At 31.9% G+C, this 22133-nt stretch overlaps 1 protein-coding gene across 13 annotated transcripts in view; it reads right to left on the minus strand.

The window, feature by feature from the left end:
* Window positions 1-22133, minus strand: part of LOC140059085 (neuronal cell adhesion molecule-like) — a 77774-nt gene that overhangs the window by 11911 nt on the left and 43730 nt on the right. For 8 of the 13 annotated variants that reach the window (XR_011847107.1, XM_072104918.1, XM_072104914.1 and 5 more), the window contains 20 exons: window positions 21091-21189; window positions 20433-20574; window positions 19863-20041; window positions 19136-19441; window positions 18720-18828; window positions 17375-17547; window positions 16621-16749; window positions 16155-16292; window positions 15758-15888; window positions 15324-15468; window positions 14485-14769; window positions 13498-13868; window positions 12386-12611; window positions 12139-12254; window positions 11869-12049; window positions 11484-11600; window positions 10611-10784; window positions 8637-8756; window positions 935-1111; window positions 221-256 (listed from right to left, as the gene is read on the minus strand). Coding sequence is in view for 12 of the 13 variants with exons in the window: in XM_072104918.1 (XP_071961019.1) it covers window positions 221-256; window positions 935-1111; window positions 8637-8756; window positions 10611-10784; window positions 11484-11600; window positions 11869-12049; window positions 12139-12254; window positions 12386-12611; window positions 13498-13868; window positions 14485-14769; window positions 15324-15468; window positions 15758-15888; window positions 16155-16292; window positions 16621-16749; window positions 17375-17547; window positions 18720-18828; window positions 19136-19441; window positions 19863-20041; window positions 20433-20574; window positions 21091-21151 (3316 nt within the window). In the remaining variant the exon portion in view is untranslated. Of the gene's footprint in view, window positions 1-220; window positions 257-934; window positions 1112-8636; window positions 8757-10610; window positions 10785-11483; window positions 11601-11868; window positions 12050-12138; window positions 12255-12385; window positions 12612-13497; window positions 13869-14484; window positions 14770-15323; window positions 15469-15757; window positions 15889-16154; window positions 16293-16620; window positions 16750-17374; window positions 17548-18719; window positions 18829-19135; window positions 19442-19862; window positions 20042-20432; window positions 20575-21090; window positions 21190-22133 lie in introns of those variants that run through there. The other 5 variants (XM_072104925.1, XM_072104924.1, XM_072104923.1 and 2 more) reach the window with 1 other exon arrangement.

The raw sequence follows: 22133 nt of genomic DNA on the forward strand, positions 1-22133 counted from the left end.
AAATCATGGAGTAAATCATTACTCCATGGGCCAACCCCATTTAAAAATCCTGGATCCATCAAAATTTAACAGAAATTGAATTTTATTTTTTGCTTTATACAAACAATATATAAAATAAAATAAATATTTTACAAAAGAAAATTAATAACATAATATGTGATAAACAAGTGTTGATAACTTGACCATTTACGCACATGCATTGTGGGTAATTCAAACTTACCAGGACCAGGCTGGTCTGTGATTGCACCGGGCAAATCTGACATTTTATAAGTAATAACATTGAATTAATACTACAATACTATGTTTATTGATTTTACAGTCAACTGTCCAAAAATTAACACCCTTTGCCAGACATATGTTTAAAAAATGTTTGACACTAAATGTTTTTTGAGTCATTTGGTTTAAATTAAAGTTTTAAGAATATTATTTTGTAAGAGTTGACTGTATTTTATAATAATTTTTAGTGAATTAAATCGAAGCAACTTCTAGTACGAGTAAACTAACAACATAGAATTATAATTGAATCATATGGAATAAAATATATAATATTAAAATTTAAAAACAACGAAAAGAAATTGAAATGAAATAATGTAGTATAACTGAAAAATGAAATACAGATTAAAAAAAAGAAAATTATTCAAAATAAAATATTTATAAATCATAAATAAAAGTATTTAGAAATGAAAAAAAAAAATTGTAATTACCAATAGAGGGCGGGATACAGAGCTAAATTTTTTATTGTCTCATAAGACAATTACATTTTTAAAAATAAATCTCTGTCTACATTATCAAATTAGTTTGACAAAAAAAAGTGTGATGTGCTCAATATGGTAGTGATATGACATCAACATATCCATATATGGGCACATCCCTTTTATTTTATCACATAAAGTTGATAGTGTAGACAGAGCTTAACAAATGAAAGCTGACGTACCTGCTCCACTGGTAGTGATGATGAATATTGGCCCTTCTGTTTTATCTCCGTCCTCATTCATTGCGACCAATCTTACTTCGTATTCTGTGTTCGGCGAGAGGTCTGTCAAATTTGTTCCAAAGTTTCGGTCAAATACATCGACCTCCTCCTCTTTCCACGGTTTGTCGTCGTCTCCGTCTAAAAGAACAATAAATATAATCATATTTAATTCTAAAAAACTATATTGTGACAATCATAACATCTGTCATTTTTAACAGTAGGCCTAATGTAACTAAAGATGTGTAGAGTGTGGGTTTCAAACGGTTAAGGTAGGTGGAAAACACAATACATTATTTCAGGTATATGGAGGTACTGTGTTGAAATTAGGCAGTGGAAGGCTTGCATAAGCTAGCTTGAATGGCAGACTTTAAAAGTTGGTGGGTGTGTGTCCCCAGACAGCAGATGTACATTCTTTAATGGACGTACATAGACATTGTAAATGCACGTGACCTCAGAATTTAGATCACATTAAATTACAAAACTTTACACACCCCTGTTAGTATCTGTAAATTGATAGATGTTTCTATTTATAGTACAAATAAAGTCAATTTTTAAAATGATTAATTATAAATAAAGCCCTCACAAAGTGAATGTTATCTTTGTGAAGGTGTTACATGTATTCCCCCGATTGCTAGGAAGTGACAATGATTCAGGAAACCAACCGACCAAATACGGTCATACGTGTTCTACACCCTTAAACACGATAGCTCTCAATATTCTGTGTTAACGTTTTAACGCTGTCATATTTGCATTTAATTTAAGTTATTCGTAAACTTAAGACTTCTTTCTTAATTGTCAGACGGGGAGTGCTTAACTTAAGTTAGATAATTAAGATATTAATGAATATATATAACACTTACTTGCAATAGGGAAGGGAAGGACTCAAATAGCAGTAACAGTAAACATATTATTTTAATATACAGCATATAAATATTAGTTATAATAGAGACATTCTAATAATTTATGTTCAAATGCCACTTATTTTTTGTTTAATTAATAATTTATCTATCTCTCAATATGTTTTAGGATGTCATTTACAAGAAGGACTTTAAATATTCAAAATAAATTTACGATTAATTTCTATTTAAAGTTTATTTCTACCAAAATAGTATCTGGATACAGAAATGAACGAGGATTTCAAATGTATGCAAGTCAGTGTAAATCATGGTTTTCTGCATATGCGAGAGCTACAATATAAATCTTTCTACATCCCTAACTCTCCTCCAAAGTTTTTCGTCTAACATGATTTCAGCCGCCACGTTTTCATATACTACACTCGCTAATGAAGTCGAAATCGACGGATTATGCCACGTGGATTAATTTTGTTATCAACATTCAATCAAAATTTACGAGTACCATCAGTATGAACGCTGAAGCATCTATATACAGCACAACCATTAAATGCATTTAACCAGTTATTTTACACATACAATGTACAGTAAATGACATTTAAATGTACTGGAACTTAAAATTAGTCATAAGGTCAAAGGTTAGAAAGCAGTGATGTTAATAATACTGTACTATGTGAATTTATGATTTATGTAGGATAGCTTGAGTTTTTATTTAAAAATCAAATTGTTAAACTTTTAATCATTGTTATTAGTGTACTGCGTACTATATATGATATTATGTTAAATAAATAAATGTTAACTTTTTAGTTAAACCAGTTGAAGTACTTACTTGCTACGTTTCAGCTGGTCAACTGGTTTAACTAAAAAGTTAACATTTATTTATTTAATATCCATTTGAAACCAGAGGAAATTTTTTGAGAATGATATTATGATTTTAAAGTAATATTTTTTTAAATTAAAATTTACTCTTGCTAAGAGTCAAGACCGATAAAAAAAAATCCCCCAAGGTATTTTCCAATATAATAATCTGTTTGTACTTTCAAAACATGGTTGCCTGAATTCTAACTGTAACATTGTTCAAGTTGAGGTTAATATTAACAACTTTAAATTTGAGTGCTAAAAATGATGACAATATTGGTCATGTCTGCCGCTCATTAAGCTACCTTTGTTTATACCAACTAAATATTCATTAGTATATCTAGGGTACCGGTAATTCTATACAGCTCTATCATATGCATCATGTTATGCGATTAATACAAATATAATATTAGGGTGACACCTCAATTTTAGTAGCTACAAGGTACTGTGCCTTTAAACAGTTATTCAACATGAATACGATATGATTCCTATATCCTGCAGCTCATATCTATTTGTTTGTCAAATGGTTTATCTTGAAACAGGTTTCAATCTAACCTCACAACTGTGCTCTCTCAAGACAAAGCAGAGAGTTATTATTATCATTGTAACAAATGTTTAACCTATATTTCAATCTTAGACAAGAATAAGAATTACTGGCTTGCTTAATAAGTCAAGACATGTATATAGGCTGAGTAATACATGTTTAGAATATTTCACGCTATTACATCATTGGTATATAGTCAACTAATTATCACTAACCTACAAAGGACGTTAAATTGGCTAGCCTATGTTGGTTTACTTTGGGCTAGGCCTGAACCTTACAAAATCTTCCAATATATACTCACAGAACCTACTGGTAGAATACTTGTACTAGACGATAAGCATCAAAGCAAAACACAAACAACCCCCAGGAATAGTACATAAATAAATGGGTTTACACACAACACAAAATCTTCCAATATATATACTCACAGAACCTACTGGTAGAGTACTTGTACTAGACGATAAGCATCAAAGCAGTAAAACACAAACAACCCCCAGGAATAGCGCATAAATAAATGGGTTTACACACAACACAATATCTTCCAATATATACTCACAGAACCTACTGGTAGAGTACTTGTACTAGACGATAAGCATCAAAGCAAAACACAAACAACCCCCAGGAATAGCGCATAAATAAATGGGTTTACACACAACACAATATCTTCCAATATATACTCACAGAACCTACTGGTAGAGTACTTGTACTAGACGATAAGCATCAAAGCAAAACACAAACAACCCCCAGGAATAGCGCATAAATAAATGGGTTTACACACAACACAATATCTTCCAATATATACTCACAGAACCTACTGGTAGAGTACTTGTACTAGACGATAAGCATCAAAGCAAAACACAAACAACCCCCAGGAATAGTACATAAATAAATGGGTTTACACACAACACAATATTAACTTACTACAATAGAAGGATTTAACCAATTTGAATAAAGCTTTTATACTCAATGCAAAAGTCATTAAATTTCACGAATAAATCAATTTTGTTGGTTGTGAATGACTCTCTTTGTGAAAATCACGGCGAGGGTGTATTTTAAATCTATTTATAACTTGCACATAAATAAATAATTATTCGTATCCTGAGTGAAATTAATTTATATGTGTAGTAGCATTAACTTCCTGTGTCTTCAAAAAGATTACGATCACATGGCCAAGAAATGTAGGAAATACTGGTAACCAATTAATTATATTTATCCCATTTCTTAGTCTTATCTTGGTATACCAACATGTGCTTCATTAAATGTTGTAACTCTCTCTGGAGTGTATAACTCAAAAGTTAGAATATTAGGTGAATTTCCTTGCAAACTATGTGTAAAGGCAACTAAAAGTTGGTCCCTGAACAATATTTTTTATTTTATTCATTTCAAAAATATTTAAAAATTCATAATTACAGTAAAAAACGATTGGTACAGTACATTAAAACTAAAAAAGTTACAAACATAAAAAAAGTTTTAACTGGATGGTCTAGAAGGAACTACAGTTAATTACCTATAGAACCAGATATGGGTTTATCTAGGCGATTGGAGGGTCTGGACAGGAATTAAGCTATGTCTACACTATCAAACTAAAACAAAAACAGCGAGATGTGCCCAAATATGGTAGTGATATACCCAAATATAGTAGTGATATGACATCATCATGTTCATGGGCACATCACATTTTAAGTTTAATACTAGTGTAGACAGTTATTTTACCCCCAGATACATGTGTTCACCTACAGTAGGCAACATTTAAAGAGCTTAGATATACCACCAGATTAATTTTTAATTCAAAAAACTAAAAATGTAAGACGAACCCTATTTTTCGATCCTAAACTTCATTCACACATATATACAAGAACGCAATAATCATCTTGTAGCTGCATTCACCAAACCTAACCAACTGAACTATCACTTTGAAATAAACCGATTAATTTTACTTCAACTTGATAAAATCAATGAAACCCGTTACAGTATCTCCATAAACACAATAGTAATAATCAATTTTACCAGCCAATAACGGCGAGAATTAATTAATATCTAGTCAGGATACACATGGTCTTGCTATTGTTGTCTATGTTTTTTATCAATACTATGTCTGAAATATAGTATTATTAAACACTCAAGGCTAAACACTAATGAACTCTTTAAGTACTATATATTAGATTCTATGAAACAACCATCCTACAGTACTGTTTGTTACTGTATAATATATTTAAGGTGGTGGTAGATGTTACCGACCCATCATTTCTCGTAAAAATATGTTTCGCAATAGTTTTTATCTAGCTGCCATTTGGTCACTGAATGCTTGTCAGTATACCGTACGAGAGTGATGTGACACCTTGAATTGTAATTGTTTTTTTTTATATGTTTTTTGTATATCTCAGAGCAAACATAATTTCTATGTATTTTTATATGCAAATGAAAATAAATGAAAATAATTTTCCATAGATAAATAAATGAATGTTTGTTTTACAGGTTACCTTTTACAAATTACACAAAATACACATATGATGCATTTTTTTCTGATCCGCATGTCAATTATTATTAATTTATACTACGTGTATGTGTTAAACTTAAGGGGAAAAAATCAGCGCCAAACATGTGTTATTGTAGACAGACAATATGCAAATTAGCATAAGTCCAGGTGTTAAGGCTATCAACAACGAGCACATGGATGTTAAAGCTGCCAGTACGAAAATGGACAGAAAAATATTATGAAACTTTTAAGTATTATCTTATTGGTTTTTTTTAGGGTCTTAGCTGCTTATTTTGAGTTCCCGTTTCCTAACTTTTTGGTGACATATTTGTGTATATTTATTATTATCCTTAGTTTTATGGAATAAATTGATTTTGATTAATTGATGGCATAATAATCTAGATTTTTAATACGGTTCTGAATTTGTTATTTTTTGGTATTAATATTTTTATTTTATATGAATAAATATATTTTCTTGAATGTAATAAACACAACTCACATTATTATCATGATGAATTAGTTGAAAATGTTTTACTAATTTGAAACTGACTGTGTGGTACCAAGACAGATTGTCATCGCTAATTCAAACTCACCAATTAGACGGCCCGAATGAACAAATTAGCTTGTGTGATGTAGCACGCCATGGCAGGTAACACCAATAGAGAGATTGTTATGCACCCCAGGGAAAATAATTTAGGTTGATTTGAAGGTCAGAAGGTCAAAAGTAACACATTTTAAATATTTGAATTAATAATTCAAATGCACTAATGTATGCAAGATCAACTTAAACTGGATTTAACATAAATAAAATAATTTGTACAATCGGCTTTACAATATTAAAGAATTAATTAATAATTTAAACTAATTTACTAACCTATATGAAACCAAACAATATTGTAATAATATATATACAGTAAATAATAGATTATTAATAATATAAATATTGTAGTATATGTAAATTATTAAATTAAATTTTTTAACAATAATATTTTTTTGGGTTTTTAACATTTCAGATCAATCGATCACTAAATAATAAAATCAATCAATTTTATTTTAATCCATAAATCAAAATTATCTGTTCAGATCACAGTACAATTGTTTAACATGTTTTTTGTTGTTGTTTTAATATTTCACATATGATAATTATGAATATGCTTTTCTTCATTTATAAAAAATGTATAAGTACCATATGTTATTGTGAGTTAAAAGCTTAACACCAAATTATTAATATTTACGTCAGGCCTCTACAATTAAGCAACAATAGAAGGATACAGTATAAAATATGTAGGTACTGTATGTACAATTTATGATCATTTTAATTTGAAAAGGAAGACAAGAAAACGTACCGGTAGTTACTTTTTATAGGGGACTTAACGTCAGGGACCCCCCTATATTTGGAGATTTAGAGGGTTATCCCTGCTGGTACAATACAAATGATTGGGCTTTTTTTGTTGTTATTGAAAAGGAAGTCGAGGAAACATAGTTATTTTTTTAGGGGACTTAACGTCAGGGACCCCCCCCCCCCCCCCTATATTTGGGGAGGGCTATCCCTGCTGGTACCATACACATTTTGCATTTTTTTTTTTCTTATCTTTGTTTGTTCCTGTATAGTATCGAAAGAACTCAAATAAAATCATTTATGAATTGTTTTCATTCATTCTGCTTTTATTCAATATTTCTCTTTGCAGTATATATAAAATAAAACTGAATTGCGACAGATTTACATATAAAATTGGTACAAGCTTTCAAACATCAAAATTTACAACATTAAAAAGTTAAAAAGTATAAAAAAAAATATTTTTAAAAAGAACCCCTACAAAAATTTTTGTAGAAACATACTTTATGTAGCATTTTTGAACGCCACATCAGCAAAAATGTTTTGTTTACAGTAGTTTAGGTTGGACCAGAGCAACTACAATCAGTTAGTATAATAGAATTTCATTTAACAGGTATTAATACTATATAGCTAATTGAATATTGTCATAATTATAATTGATTTGCATTTATGACATAAGAGGAAAAAAAATGCAAATCTGCCTATAGGGTTTTGCTTATTTTTATTCAATTTTTATTCAAGTATTTTTCGTATAACACATTTTCATTGATGTGTCACTACATTAAACCAGCCGTAACAGTATTACAATTTTAGATATTATAGTAGTATGTGTATGTTACATATACATTTAGTGTGGATTATCATCAGATATAGCATAGAGAATATCATCACCCCAGTTTATTTTCAACGCTGCACGATTCGTTAAAACGCATAAATTAAATGATGATGCACAGAGACAGGTGATAATGATACAAATCATCATCAGAACTAAATCATGATATATTATCCTTACTTTAAATAAAAATATATTTTTGATATTAAACATGTTATTGGGCATGTTTACAAATAATGCTGTGGTGTTGAATAGTGTGTGAAGTTTAATAGTTTGTGCAGTTGAATATATTGTGGTAGTGACATTAAAGATTAAAATAATGTGACAATTTTTCAACTATAAAGCCTTGTCTACACTATCAAACTTTATGTGACAAAAACATATGATGTGCCCATATATGGACATGATGATGTCATATCACTACCGTATTTGGGCATATCACTATCATATTTTGGCACATCAAACTAGTTTGATAGTGTAGACAAGGTTTAAAGTTAGATTATCTTTTAGAAGTATTATAACTTTATGTTTATATTAAAACCAGTGCATTGGGACACCACTAGTAAGGAGACACTTCTATTAAACAGACACTACTTTCCTGTAAAACGAACATGAGAAAGTATACAATTTAACACTATAGTCAACCCCTATTAAGGGAGAACTTTTTTAGGCCCCAAAGGTGTCCTTGTAAGGAGTTCTACTGTATTTCCTGTTACCTTTATTAACCATGCAAAAAATTATTAAAATAATAAAGAGTGTTACTTACCTTTCTTTCTAATCTGTACAATATATTTCTCAATAGCAGGGCCAGTCTTGTCCTCTGGCCAAGTTATTTCTGCCTCGTCCTTACCAGGCTTTGACACAACGCCAGTTGGTTTCAATGGAACTGTAATAACAATATTATTATTAATTTATTGGTCATTCCCAAACAACCAAAGAAGCATACAGGTAACATATATTTTATATATAATGGAACCTTCTAATGATTATATCAGCTATTAAGATATTTAATCACTAAATATAAGACAAAATAAGCAGCATAGTGGAACATCATACAATCAACAACAGTGGAGGAATTGACAGGGATATGTACAGGTAATAATGAATTGCAATCAACGCCATAGCGGACTGTCCTCTCTGCTGGAGGCTTCAGCAGTCTTCTTATTCACCGTGGTTTCTGTAATGTGAGAGGGCCTAACCTTTCTGATAGGGGCACTAGCTTCTGTATAATTTTAAGTATTCTGAAGATGATCACAACTTCAGACAGGAGTCTCATCGTTTGGGTTTAACAAGGGGTCTAAGATCGCAGTCTCTCAGTCTGACAAGAGAGAGGCTCACAGCATCTGGGAAAGCCACATAGCCTGGGAGAGGCTCACAGAGCCTGGGAGAGGCTCACAGCGCCTGGGAGAGGTTCACAGCGCATGAGAGAGGCACACAGCACCTGGGAGTGGTGTTACTCAAAATAACAAGGTCAAGTTATCTATGGAACGCTGGTGCAACACGATCACTGCTAGATTCTTGACATAATTGTTAGGGTTTTTATACACATTTAGATTGCATAACAGTCGCCAAATTGTTTTTGTTTGTGATGAATATGAGAAGATCCCTCAACTTCAGATCAAGTTTACAACTTTAGGAATCTTGCTTGATACAAAGAGTAAATTCTCTTCTATCTTATGTTCATACAGACTCAAGACTGCACATAGCTTAATGATGTAATTGAAAACAAGTTGAACTTAAAGAACTTGTCACACTTCTAAGTGTAAATATTAAGTACTTTGTGACATGATAGAAGAAAAACAAAAATGAGATAATTGAAATGAATATATTAAAAGTATAATAATATGAGCTTAATATAAAAGAATATATTATTAAATTGATAATCATATTGCCTAAATTGCAAGGTTTGATACTGTAAACCATATCAAGGCTTGATACTTTAGACTGTATCAAGGCTTGATACAGAAAACTATATCAATCTACTCAACCGCTCTATCTATTTTCTTAGTAGGCTAGTGAAATAAAAGTTCTCTAAAAAAAGAAATAAATAAAACAAATTTGTCCTTGTAAAATATTTATGAATGTGTAGTTTTAAACTGCGAATAAATAAATGTAAACAAATTGGTATTGTTTTAAACATTGTACAAAATATGATCAAATAAACGAAAACAAATTTAACTAGTAAATAAATATATTAAATTCTTACTTACAATGTTATTAAACGATGGTATTTCAAATCTAACACAAATATGAGTACGATACAGAAATATAATTGAGTGTACAGTCAAACACAGATGGGTCTATATAGTATTAATTGACTGCTTGCTGTAAGGTTATTCCATTTTGTTATGGGGTGAGATAATCTGCATACCATTGAAATATTTCATTATGCCTATAGGCAAATTATGAAATAAATGACAAACATTACAGCTATCACCCCAAAATACTGGGTATAACTAATTTTAGCATAACTTTTAAATTTTTAAATGGGAATATGCAAATTTAGCACGAAACAAAGCTGATTTTGTATGTTATTAGTTCTGTACTGGAGACAGACAAGATAATATAGAGGGCGCTAGAATAAATATTGTACTGATGGCAATATCAAATTTAAACATTAGAACACATAGTGTCCAGCTACCCACCTATTAGGACATTTAAAAATTTGATATTAGCAGTCTTTGACAAAAAAAACCCCTAAAAATTAACCCTATTTCATTAACCAAAGTAAATATATTACCTCCAGATTTGCGCGTTTGTTTCTCGATTAAGTCTTGCTCGCCGTATCCAGCCGTGTTCTTTCCTTCGATGGACACTCGATATGTAGTCTCTGGCGTTAGGCCTTCAATAATACAATCCTTTGTTTCAGGTGGATAAGTATAATCGCTCACGTTCTCTACATTTTGGTCAACAACTATGAAAGAAAAACAATTACTTTACTTGTTTACTTGTTTACTTGTTTCCGGAGCTCAGCAATGCTGGGTCCGGAGTCGAGGCTAGGCTATGCCTATAAGCCCCTCTTGATAATTACATCAACTCTTGAATATGGCGCAAATTTAAGAAAGTGGTTGGACCATGCCCGTTCAAGACCGGACTTAAATTGATTGGTTGATCTTGAAGCTACTACATCCTCCGATAACGAATTCCATAATATAATAGCTTTTCGACCAAATGAGTTCCTTATCCAATTTGTGCGTGAGAACTTAAATTTTAATTTAAAGAATGACCACGTGTTCTAACATCTTCACCATTAGTATCAGTAATAATTAGTAATGCAATTTCCATTATATTGGATAATAAAATAATACTATAAATAAATAAATAAATAAATATCTCTATCTGTAGTAACATTTAGTGCATAACTACAAGATATTTTATACTAGAGGCATGAAAGGCAGCTTATATTTGGAATCTCTACATTTTAGCCTACATTTTTTTTTACTGAAATAACGCATGATTTTAGTTTTTTTCAATGTATAAGTTTATGAGACAGTCACTGCAATCAAGTTTATGTATGATACTCTGAAGAAAACTTGATAAATAATTTCATAAATAGTAAAGAGTAAACAAATTGTAGTTACTGCAGTAGAATATTGTTGATAAGGTCTCTTACCTGAACTAACTTTGACCCTATATTCATCTGCTTCTCCTCCTTTATTTGCCGGTGACCAAAACAGTTTCATCTTCTTTGATAACATCACTATCTCAAAATCCAAGGGCTGTCCAGGAGCTACGGTTGTAAAATTTAAATAAAAAAGTAATCATTAATTAATGTAATGAATTGTATTATTTTAATAATAAAATCATAACTTAAACACAATACAAAATTCCTTTTGTTCAAAAAAATGGAAATAATCTTGCTGACGACAGCTATTACACAAACAATATCTCAACTACTTATAAACAAATGGTACTAAACCCAATACTAGGAGTTGAACCATGTACCCTGAAATTAAAAGGCAAGCACCCAGCTACAGTTCCACTATTAGACTACTTACGTGCTTCAGGGGTACTGAATCTATTAGTTGGGCTTCGTGGTCCTTCTTGTTTACTGTTAGCGACAACAACGTGAAGCTCGTAATCCGTCGACGGTTTAAGGTCGTTGACCTCGCAGGGTGAGGTCATGCATTCAACGGATTTGAAAGCAGATACTTGGGCTATTGTTTCAGTGTAATATACCTATTCAAAAAAAAAAACATCATTTATTATAGAAAATATTTAAAATTATAAGTCAACTTTTTGAGATGCAAGAAAAAATAAATACCTACCCTATAATATTTAAATTTTCCTTGTAAAGATTCTGGTGTAACAGGGTCAAAGCTTACTGAAGCTGACGTTGGTGAGGTCACATTAACTTCTACATTACCTGGAGCAACCGTTGGTCCTAAGAAAAAAAGAGTATCACTTAAGGTAAGCATCACTTAGTATCAAATTGCTTGTCAGAAGTTGAATGAGAGAAATTATTGTACAAAGAGATTGTAAAATCAAAACGAGTGACAACTACTAAACACATACTTCCTTCACCAGAGTAACCAGTGACAATGTCTGATGGTGGTCCATCGCCCTCGTCATTCGTAGCGGTCACTCTAATCTCAAACTTCTCGTAGGTTTTTGTGTCAGCAATGGTTAGTGAATTTTTTTCTGGGTTTACCATTCTTGTAGTCCAGCCGTCAGCAGTCTCGTTTCTGTACTCAACTCTGTACATGAATCCTTCTCCGCCGTATTGTGTAACATCCATTGGCTGTAAGGATATTTTTTCATTTATAATTTTAAATTTGTTTTATATCATTTATTATTATTATTATTTATTCAGGCATAAGATACATTTTACAAAATATAATACAAATTAAACAAACACAACGCAAAAGAAAATATAAAATCATAGTCGCCAGGAAAGCACAAAAGCAGCCTAAGCCACTGTCACCAATTAGGTGTGTACCTCATGGCAGTGACAGTACAGTGCCTACCATGAGACAGGCCAGTACAATGGGGTATACACTGGACCTCCATCCTAATCCTAGAAGACTTGTTACAAGAATAGTGGTATGCCCAAATATGGTAGTGATATGACATCATCATGTCCATATATGGGCAAATAATATTTGTTTGTCACATAAAGTTTGATAGTGGAGACAGACTTGTAAAGTCTTTTCTACACTATAAAACTTTATGTGACAAAAAAGTGCGATGTACCCAAATATGGTAGTGATATGCCCAAATATGGTAGTGATATAACATCATCATGTCCATATATGGGCATATAACATTTTGTTGTTGCATAAAGTTCGATAGTGTAGAAGAGGCTTATAAGATATTGTTTTATGTAGAGCATCTTGTGCTCTATGATTGTCTTGTCAATGAATTACCTGTATTCAGGACATTTATTTTATTTTATTTTATTTTATTAATTTTAGCAACATTAAAACAATACATAAACTTTGAGTGTGCCAAGGAGTGGCAAAAGAGATCAAAGGACCACTGTCGCCATAAGGCGTGCCACACCAGCACTCAAAGCATACATTAAAACATAAAACAATGTAAATATGTAATATTAATACCATATTTATATACATTAATTGATATTCTTTGAAAATGTGCTTCAATAAAAAAATAGCAATTGTACTTACGTCCCATGAAATCACCATAGTAGTTTCATCGTCGCTTTGTCCGACTATGTTACCCGGAAAAACGGTAGGTGAGCTAGCAGGTGTTGTAATACTGTTACTACTCTCACCGTAAGCAGACCTGCCGACCCCGTTGATAGCCGATACGCGAAAAAAGAATGTTAATCCACCGGGTAGTAAATCCAATTCAGTTGACGTTAACGTGCTGTCTACTCGTTTAATTTCTCGCCATCCGACGCCCTCTTGAGTGGTGTTATACTCAATGATGTATTCAGTGATGTTTGAATTTTTAGAATTTGAACGTTTCCACGATATTCTGGTGGCAGCATCTCCTCTTTTACTAGCTTCCACATCATATGGTGCAGATGGAACATCTAGATTAACATTAAAAGAACAAAATGTGTTTTATAATACTGTACAGCAAATTTGTATTATGCAAATGTATATGAAAATGACTGTTTGCATACAAATCAATGCAAACCAATTTAAAAAAACTCAAAAATGTATGGTTATACAAAAAAGAAAATTCAGTTTCTGGAAGTGTTTTTGTGTTTCCAGTTGACGTATAGGAAAAGTGATCAATCCTGAAGGAAAAATTTAAAATCCCCACTTTGGCAGAAATAGACCTGTCATTGACATAGGCACCTGAAGGGAAGAGGAGAGTGGAAAGACCAAGAGAAAAGTAAAGAAGAATTGTGGCAAAATAAAGGAACAACTTAGTCTAAAGCTCTGTCTACACCATCAAACTTTATGTGACAAAAAAAGTGTGATGTGCCCATATATGATCATGATGATGTCATATCACTACCATATTTAAGCATATCACTGCTATATTTGGGCACATCACACCTTTTTGTCAAACTCGTTTGATAGTGTAGACAGAGTCAGTGACTGCAGCCAAGACAGTGTGGAGTACTAGGCTTTATTCCTAACAGGGAAATAAGAAATTATATATAGATAGGCCTGCTATAAAACCTAATGTAATGTTACCTTGTACAGTGAGTGTACCACAAGACTTAGCCAAGTCATACGTGGTTGATGCGATACAGCAGTACTCTCCAGTGTCTGAAACCTTGGTTTTCAAAACATCCAACACACTTCGGTCTCCATTGTAACGGAACCTGTCATGGCCTGCGTCATTTGCAACCATGCCATTTGCGGTCCACGACCAAACAATCTCCGCTCTGGCATCTTTCGTAGCCGAGCACTGTAACGTGGCTTGCTCTGGTTTGTTTACTCTCGTCTCTTGTACACCCGCAACTATGGTTGTCTTAGCTGCAGAAAGAGTCATTCAAAATAAATGTATAAAGCAAATTTTGTTTTGTTTTAATATATTTAGGCAAATTGCCAAGGATAACCATAAGCGAATTCATTCACTATCCTCCTTAAAGGTGTCAATCCAGTTCACAAAACAAACATATATATAAGATGCTCTACATAAAAAAAAGTCTTATTATAAGTCTTTGGGAGAGGAGTTGTAATTTGTCATTAGAACAAATCATGACATGACAGGACTTGAACCCAGGACCCTATTTGGTAGCCAAGCATCATAGCCACTAAGCCACAAGTCTGTGTTTAAATTTGATAAATCTGTGCTGTTATACTATATTATGCTGAGGATGATATCTGCCTTAACATACAGTGAAAGTCAGCACTATGGTACAATTATCAAAATGTCTAACTTTCTTATTTTCTTCATCTGTATTCCTTCTAATGTGTTTTTATCAGCATTATTGCTGGGTATTTTAGAATTTCTTTGCTTTAAAAAAAAAATATGTCTTCTCATTGAAGACACTAATTATGTGGTGTATGATGGTAAAGAGACTTACTCCTGAAAACAATGTTGCCTTGACCAGAATCTTCGGCTCCTTTGTTGGAAACCTTACATGTGTAGGCGCCCTCATCTTCTCTCACTACGTTGTTTATTGTTAAGCTGCCATCTTCGTTAATGGTGTATTTTTCATTATTGGTGATCTAATGGGTAAATACAAGAAATGTTAGTACAGTAGTACCTTTAGACTGGACAACCTTAAGCTCTGTATACACTATCAAAGTAGTCTGACAACAAAAAGTGTGATGTGCCCAAATATGGTAGTGATATGACATCATTGTGTCCATATATGGGCACATCACATTTCACATAAATTTAATAGTGTAAACAGAGATTTACACCGACTCTGTAAATGTGTAAACAACCCACTCATAATTTGAGAGTGCAAATAACTATGTATAAGCATGAATATATGAGGATATTGACACATACCGGACCAGACTTGCCTTCCCAAGTGACATCTGGGAATGGCCTGCCTATGTGACCGCATTGTAAGGTCACCGATTCACCTTCCGCGGCTGGTTTGTCCGTCTCTGGTGGATCTACAATCTCCGCATTAATAACTAGAAAACAATATTACTCAATAACAATACCAAGATATTTGTAATATTTATTTATTAATTAGAAAATTATTATTCTGTAAAAAACAAGGTAAAATAGTTCGTATGATACAACTCTCCGAAAAAACATGAATGATATTGACAGTATATTGTATGTAAATCACAATGTAAACCAACTAACCAATATTCATTTGTACCTAGTTGTAAAAATGACATCATATCGTATCAACGTTAAAAATGCAATAGCAATGTACACATAAATTCCTTACCATTGACGCTAAGTATCGCATCGGCCATTATTTTTCCGTGAGTGTTCTCAGCAACACACTGGTACACGCTATTGTCGTCTGTAGTGGCGTCAGTAAGAGTGACCGTGTTTCCATTTATCGTCCTGCGCGAATCTTGAGCTAATAATACAAAAAGAATGCCTTTAATAGGATGATGTCATAGCATTACCATATTTGTGCATATCACTTCCACATATGGGCAATTCAATTCAATTCAAATAATATAATTAACGTCCAAAAGACAAAAGGTAACAAACAACAACAATGGCAAGAGATAATAAAGAAAATGGACAAAGGCAGATCCCAGAAAGATGTGAATCTTGTAACAGGATTGCCTTTACAAATTACTTAATAATAGAAAATTATGAAAAAGACAAATAAAGTTAATCATATTTTGTTGTCATATAAAGTTTGATAGTGTGGACAGAGCTTTAGATTGCCTACTTACGTGGTTCAGCACCATTAATTAACCATGAAATGGCAGGTTGAGGAATACCGGTTGCTTCACATGTGATGGTAGCAGTTTCACCAGGGGCTATACCCACATCAGCAGGCTCTGAAACCCACGTGGGGGAAGCTAAGAATGAAGAAAAAATAAAAATATTTATAATACTGTTTAAAATTTAATGATAATTATACAGTAACCAATCAACCATTTGTATAACACCACCATCATTGCAGGTCAGAACAAGTGACAAGTAGACCAATGACAAGCGACAGTTGAATGATTCATCACTTGTGATTGATCAGATCACTTTGTTGCGCTTACGTGCTTGTGTTGCATCCTAGTGAGAACAAAGATTTGTTGTACACTATGTGTTTTAAAATAAAGTTGAGAATGTAATGTTTCAGTTATGCTAACTACTGTCGTTAGTCAGTAAGTTGCTTTTATTGTGCTTCTTAATAGTTATAGGGAATGGGAATAGTGGGTGCTGTATATGGAGCTGGGGTCTCACTAGGAATTTGAAATCAGCACTGTTGACTCTTATGGCAGCCCCTGCATCTAGTATCTGCCTCAGATGTATTGGCTTACGCCTTTCTTCTGGTCAAGCCCTTGATCAATGTTAGGAACAATCAAAGTGCTTTAAACAGTCCTGGCTAAGTTTCAACAACCATTCAGATGAATGTAAAACTAATTGATATTGTCATTTGTGACAGACGTCGGCTATAAATAATAGTTATTGAAATCATGTACACAATACCTTCGACTATAAGCTCAAAGTTTCTGCTGATATCATAGTCGTCACTAATACCATAACACTGGTAATTGCCCGCGTCTTCAATTTGAATATCTGAGATGATGAATTCTTGACCAAAGCTAGCAGTAGTAAACCGTTCATTTGGGTCAAATTCCCATTGTATTTCAGGGGTTGGGCTAAAAAAACAAATAGAGAAAAAAGGGTTAGTTTTATTATGATTAATAAAGTATACATCTGAGAATAAAAATAGACGTAATAAAATGGAACATTTAAACAAATGATTATAGATTTTAACCCATATATTCACTAATACAAAAATATCAGTATGTGTAACATATCATTATCATACAATATATATTATGAAAATGGGTAACATTATTATTATAATATTCATATATTATCATTGTTATTTTAACAATCAATTCTAAGTCTATATTGCATTCATTTTATTTGTTAGCTATAAAATATATATTGTTAAATGTAATAGTCACATTCGGTTAGGTTTTATGTTCTCTTCTATTTCTAATTACTTTAAATTATGGGGTCTATATTAATTATTACTATTACTATATTATAATTATTAATATGAATGAGTATTAATAAGTATGAGTATTAATATGTATGAGTAATAATAAGTATGAGTATTAATAAGTATCAGTATTAATAAGTATGAATATTATTAAGTATGACTATTAATAAGTATGAGTATTAATAAGTATGAATATTATTAAGTATGAGTACTAATATGTATGAGTATTAATAAATATAAATATTATTAAGTATGAGTATTATAAAGTATGAGTATTAAATAAGTATGAGTATTAATAAGTATGAGTATTAATAAGTATGAGTATTATTAAGTATGAGTATTAATATGTATGAATATTATTAAGTATGAGTATTATAAAGTATGAGTATTAATAAGTATGAGTATTAATAAGTATTAAGTATGAGTATTTATAAGTAGGAGTATTATTAAGTATGAGTATTAATAAGTATTAAATAAGTATGAGTATTAATAAGTATCAGTATTAATAAGTATGAGTATTAATATGTATGAGTATTAAATAAGTATGAGTATTAATATGTATGAGTATTAATAAGTATGAATATTATTAAGTATGAGTACTAATATGTATGAGTATTAATAAATATGAATATTATTAAGTATGAGTATTATAAAGTATGAGTATTAATAAGTATGAGTATTAATAAGTATTAAGTATGAGTATTTATAAGTAGGAGTATTATTAAGTATGAGTATTAATAAGTATTAAATAAGTATGAGTATTAATATGTATAAAGCATTAATAAGTATGAGTATTTATAAGTATGAGTATTAACTTACTATCCGACTGCAATACACTTTGTGGACATTGTTGAGCCTGCTACAACTAGTCTGGATAACTCTTGATCTGCAGGTTGCCATTCCGGATTTCGTGGCCCTGTTGGTGTACCTGCGAAGTCAATATTAATGCATCTTTAACATACAAAATCAAGTTAAAAATCCATTAGCTCTACCAGAGGATTTCATTCCTATATAAATCTGCCTCATAAAGCTCTGTCAACACTATCAAACTTTATGTGAAAATAAAATGTGATGTGCCCATATATGGACATGATGATGTCATATAATTACCCTATTTGGGCATATCACCACCATATTTAGGTACATCACACTTTTTTTGTTAAACTAGTTTAATAGTGTAGACAGAGCTTTATGTAGTGTAAGATAGTTAAAATAATATTAAATTACATTCTTACCCTCGACCTTTAACCTTTTAGAGGGCGAGTCTTGAATCTTTGACAAAATTTCATTGTTGACTTGACAGACAAAGAATCCCTTATCAGTTAGCTCTGAATTGCCAATAATTAAATTGCCATTCTGACTTTGACTGACTCTTCTTGAATAAGTGACAGGCTCATACTTCTCAGCACTAAAATCAGGTTTATATGCCCATACTATCTTTAGCTTGGGAAACGATTTAGGAGGATTGCATTCAAGCTGTACCATTTGGTTTGGTAGTACGGTGTAAGTGGTAGCTATCAAATTTGTAAACGGATCCATAACTAGAAAAAAAATGTAGTTGAAATTGATTACTTAGATTATAGTAGTTGGTTTTAACAAATTGGTGTTATTGTCCTACCCCAAAAATATATACAGTAATTCATTTTCCTCTTTTTCTTTGAATTATGAATTTTGAAAATAATAATAATAATAATACAAACATATAAACATACATTTTATACAGAAATTGACAATCATGACATCTTTGGGTGTCCTACCCAAAATATATACAGTAATTTATTTTCCTCTTTTTCTTTGAATTATGGATATTGAAATAAATAAAAACAAATAAGAAAAAAACTACAACATTTTATACAGAAATTGACAATCATATCTTTGAACGCTGTTTGTTTCTGAAAGTGCATAACAAAACATCACATTATTTTACTTATGGTTTATTGAGGATGAATTGAAATGACTTACATGCTAGCCTAGCAGAGATTTCTTGCGAAAGAGCTGTTCCTCTGCTACTTGTTGCATTACACTGATACAGTCCGTTGACCTCTGATGTTGGGTTGCTAATGATCAGGTTTCTACCAGAATTTTCAAAACTTACATCTCCCCCTTCAACGATTGAACTACCATTCTTTGTCCATACAAAGCTGTAGTTAGTAAAATAAAATAATGAAGTAAAAATGTTACTAAAGCTGGGTACGCGCACAAGAGCTCTTAGCTTCTCTAAAGACCAATAGACAAGACAATTCATTGGCAGGAATAGCACATTGTGTGTTCCCTCACCATGTGATGGAAAAACCTATTAAGCTGTCTATACTACAGGTATTAAACTTTATGTGACAACAAAAATGTGATGTGCCCATATATGGATATGATGATGTCATATCACTACCATATTTGGGCACATAACTTCCATATTTGAGCACATCACACTTTTTTTTGTCAAACTAGTTTGTTAGTGTAGTCAAAGCTTGTATAAAAGCAGCAACTGTTTTTTATGCCTTAAAATATCAAGAAAATGTTTGAACTACTGCTCACATTGGCTCTGGGATTCCGCTAGCATTACATTTGAACCTTGCTGGTTGCCTAGCATCTATAGCATATTCTCCTAAAGGTTGGTTACCATAGTTATCAGACATTCCTCCATGCCATAGACCAGTGATGCTGGGAGGCGAGATATCTACAAAGGAAATGTAATTCAACAAAACAGATTAAACATTAATAGCAACAAACATTAATGTACTTTTTATTTTATGTCTTTAGACACATGTGGCCAAGGATTACAAATACTGTAGTAAATTGATCACTGTCCTACAGTATCACATAGGTGGTAATCCCCCTGATACAGGGACTATTTTGTTCACTAGATAACCCCTTACTGTACTCGTCTTGAATGACTGGGTTCTTTAAAGTACACATATGGTGTACACTGGATATACGATTTATAGTCCTTACCCTTCCACCACGAGAACTAGGAGCGAGTGTGCCTCGAGCCTATCATTAATTTTCCTTACTAAGATTTAGTTTAATGTTTAAGTTATAAGGCTCTGTTGTATTTTTAGTTGCGTCCAACGCGGCTCTACAGCTCACTACTGTATGTCGGTCGGTTAATACTAACTTGAACACGGGACTGCAGCCATGTATATGGCCTTGTTTAAAGAAAATTCCAATACATGTTACTACACTACTACTGTACCTGCTCCCAATGTGAAACACACTGATGTAATTAAAAGTACTAGCACACACCGTCCATCCATCTTTACAGGACAGATCACCTGACAAAACACACTAAATCCTGAAAAACACAAATGATAATCGACTTTATTATGTATCTAAAATTAGTTAATTGTAAAAGTATTAGTAAATGCAATTTATAAAATTATTCAGAAAATTTACTCATTATTACTTAATTTACTGATTTTTTATCCATTGACATGACTCCCAATTGTGATGTACTTTACTATGATATTGAAATTGCATTTTATCTTTAATAACACCAAACTAATCGAAAATGCAAAATCCATATTCAAGCCAGCAAATAAATTATGAAAGAACATTATCATATCATTTATTTTTTATTAATAGAAATGCATACATAATGCAACCAAGACAATTAACAGAAATATTGAACAAATTATATATAAACAAGATTATTATGATAATTTCCGTTATAAACTATAGTACAGTTAATACTGTAAAACATAAATAATTTACTATAGGTAATATTTAGAAATAGAAAAGATGATGGTAATACAGTCTATCTCCATTTAACAATCTTGGTACCCAAAAAGATGTCTGCTGAACAGGGGTGACCCCAGAATAGGAGATGTTAATACAGTAAGTGGGTGGACACTACTGCAAAGCCTTGTCTATACTATCAAATTTCATGTGACACAAAATGTGATATGCCCATGTATGGACATGATGATGTCATATCACTACCATCTTTGGGCATATCACTAACATTATTTGGGCACATCACACTTTTTTGTCAAATTTTAAGTTTATAGCTTAGACTTCTTCATGATAAATGACAGGCATCTTGGTAGTCTTTGCCGCATGAAATACTCTATTAGCCATTCTTGGTGTTATGCAATCATACAGTCAAATAATATTTATTTTTTTTAATTAGAAAAATAATAAAATTCTTTTGAATTCTGTAAAATTTAACAAGTTAGGACAGAATTTCTTGATGGTTAGTTTGAAATTTGAAGGGGTTTTCTGTATGATATGATAAGA

This window comes from Antedon mediterranea, chromosome 9 (assembly GCF_964355755.1).
Source record: "Antedon mediterranea chromosome 9, ecAntMedi1.1, whole genome shotgun sequence".
Lineage (NCBI taxonomy): Eukaryota > Metazoa > Echinodermata > Crinoidea > Comatulida > Antedonidae > Antedon > Antedon mediterranea.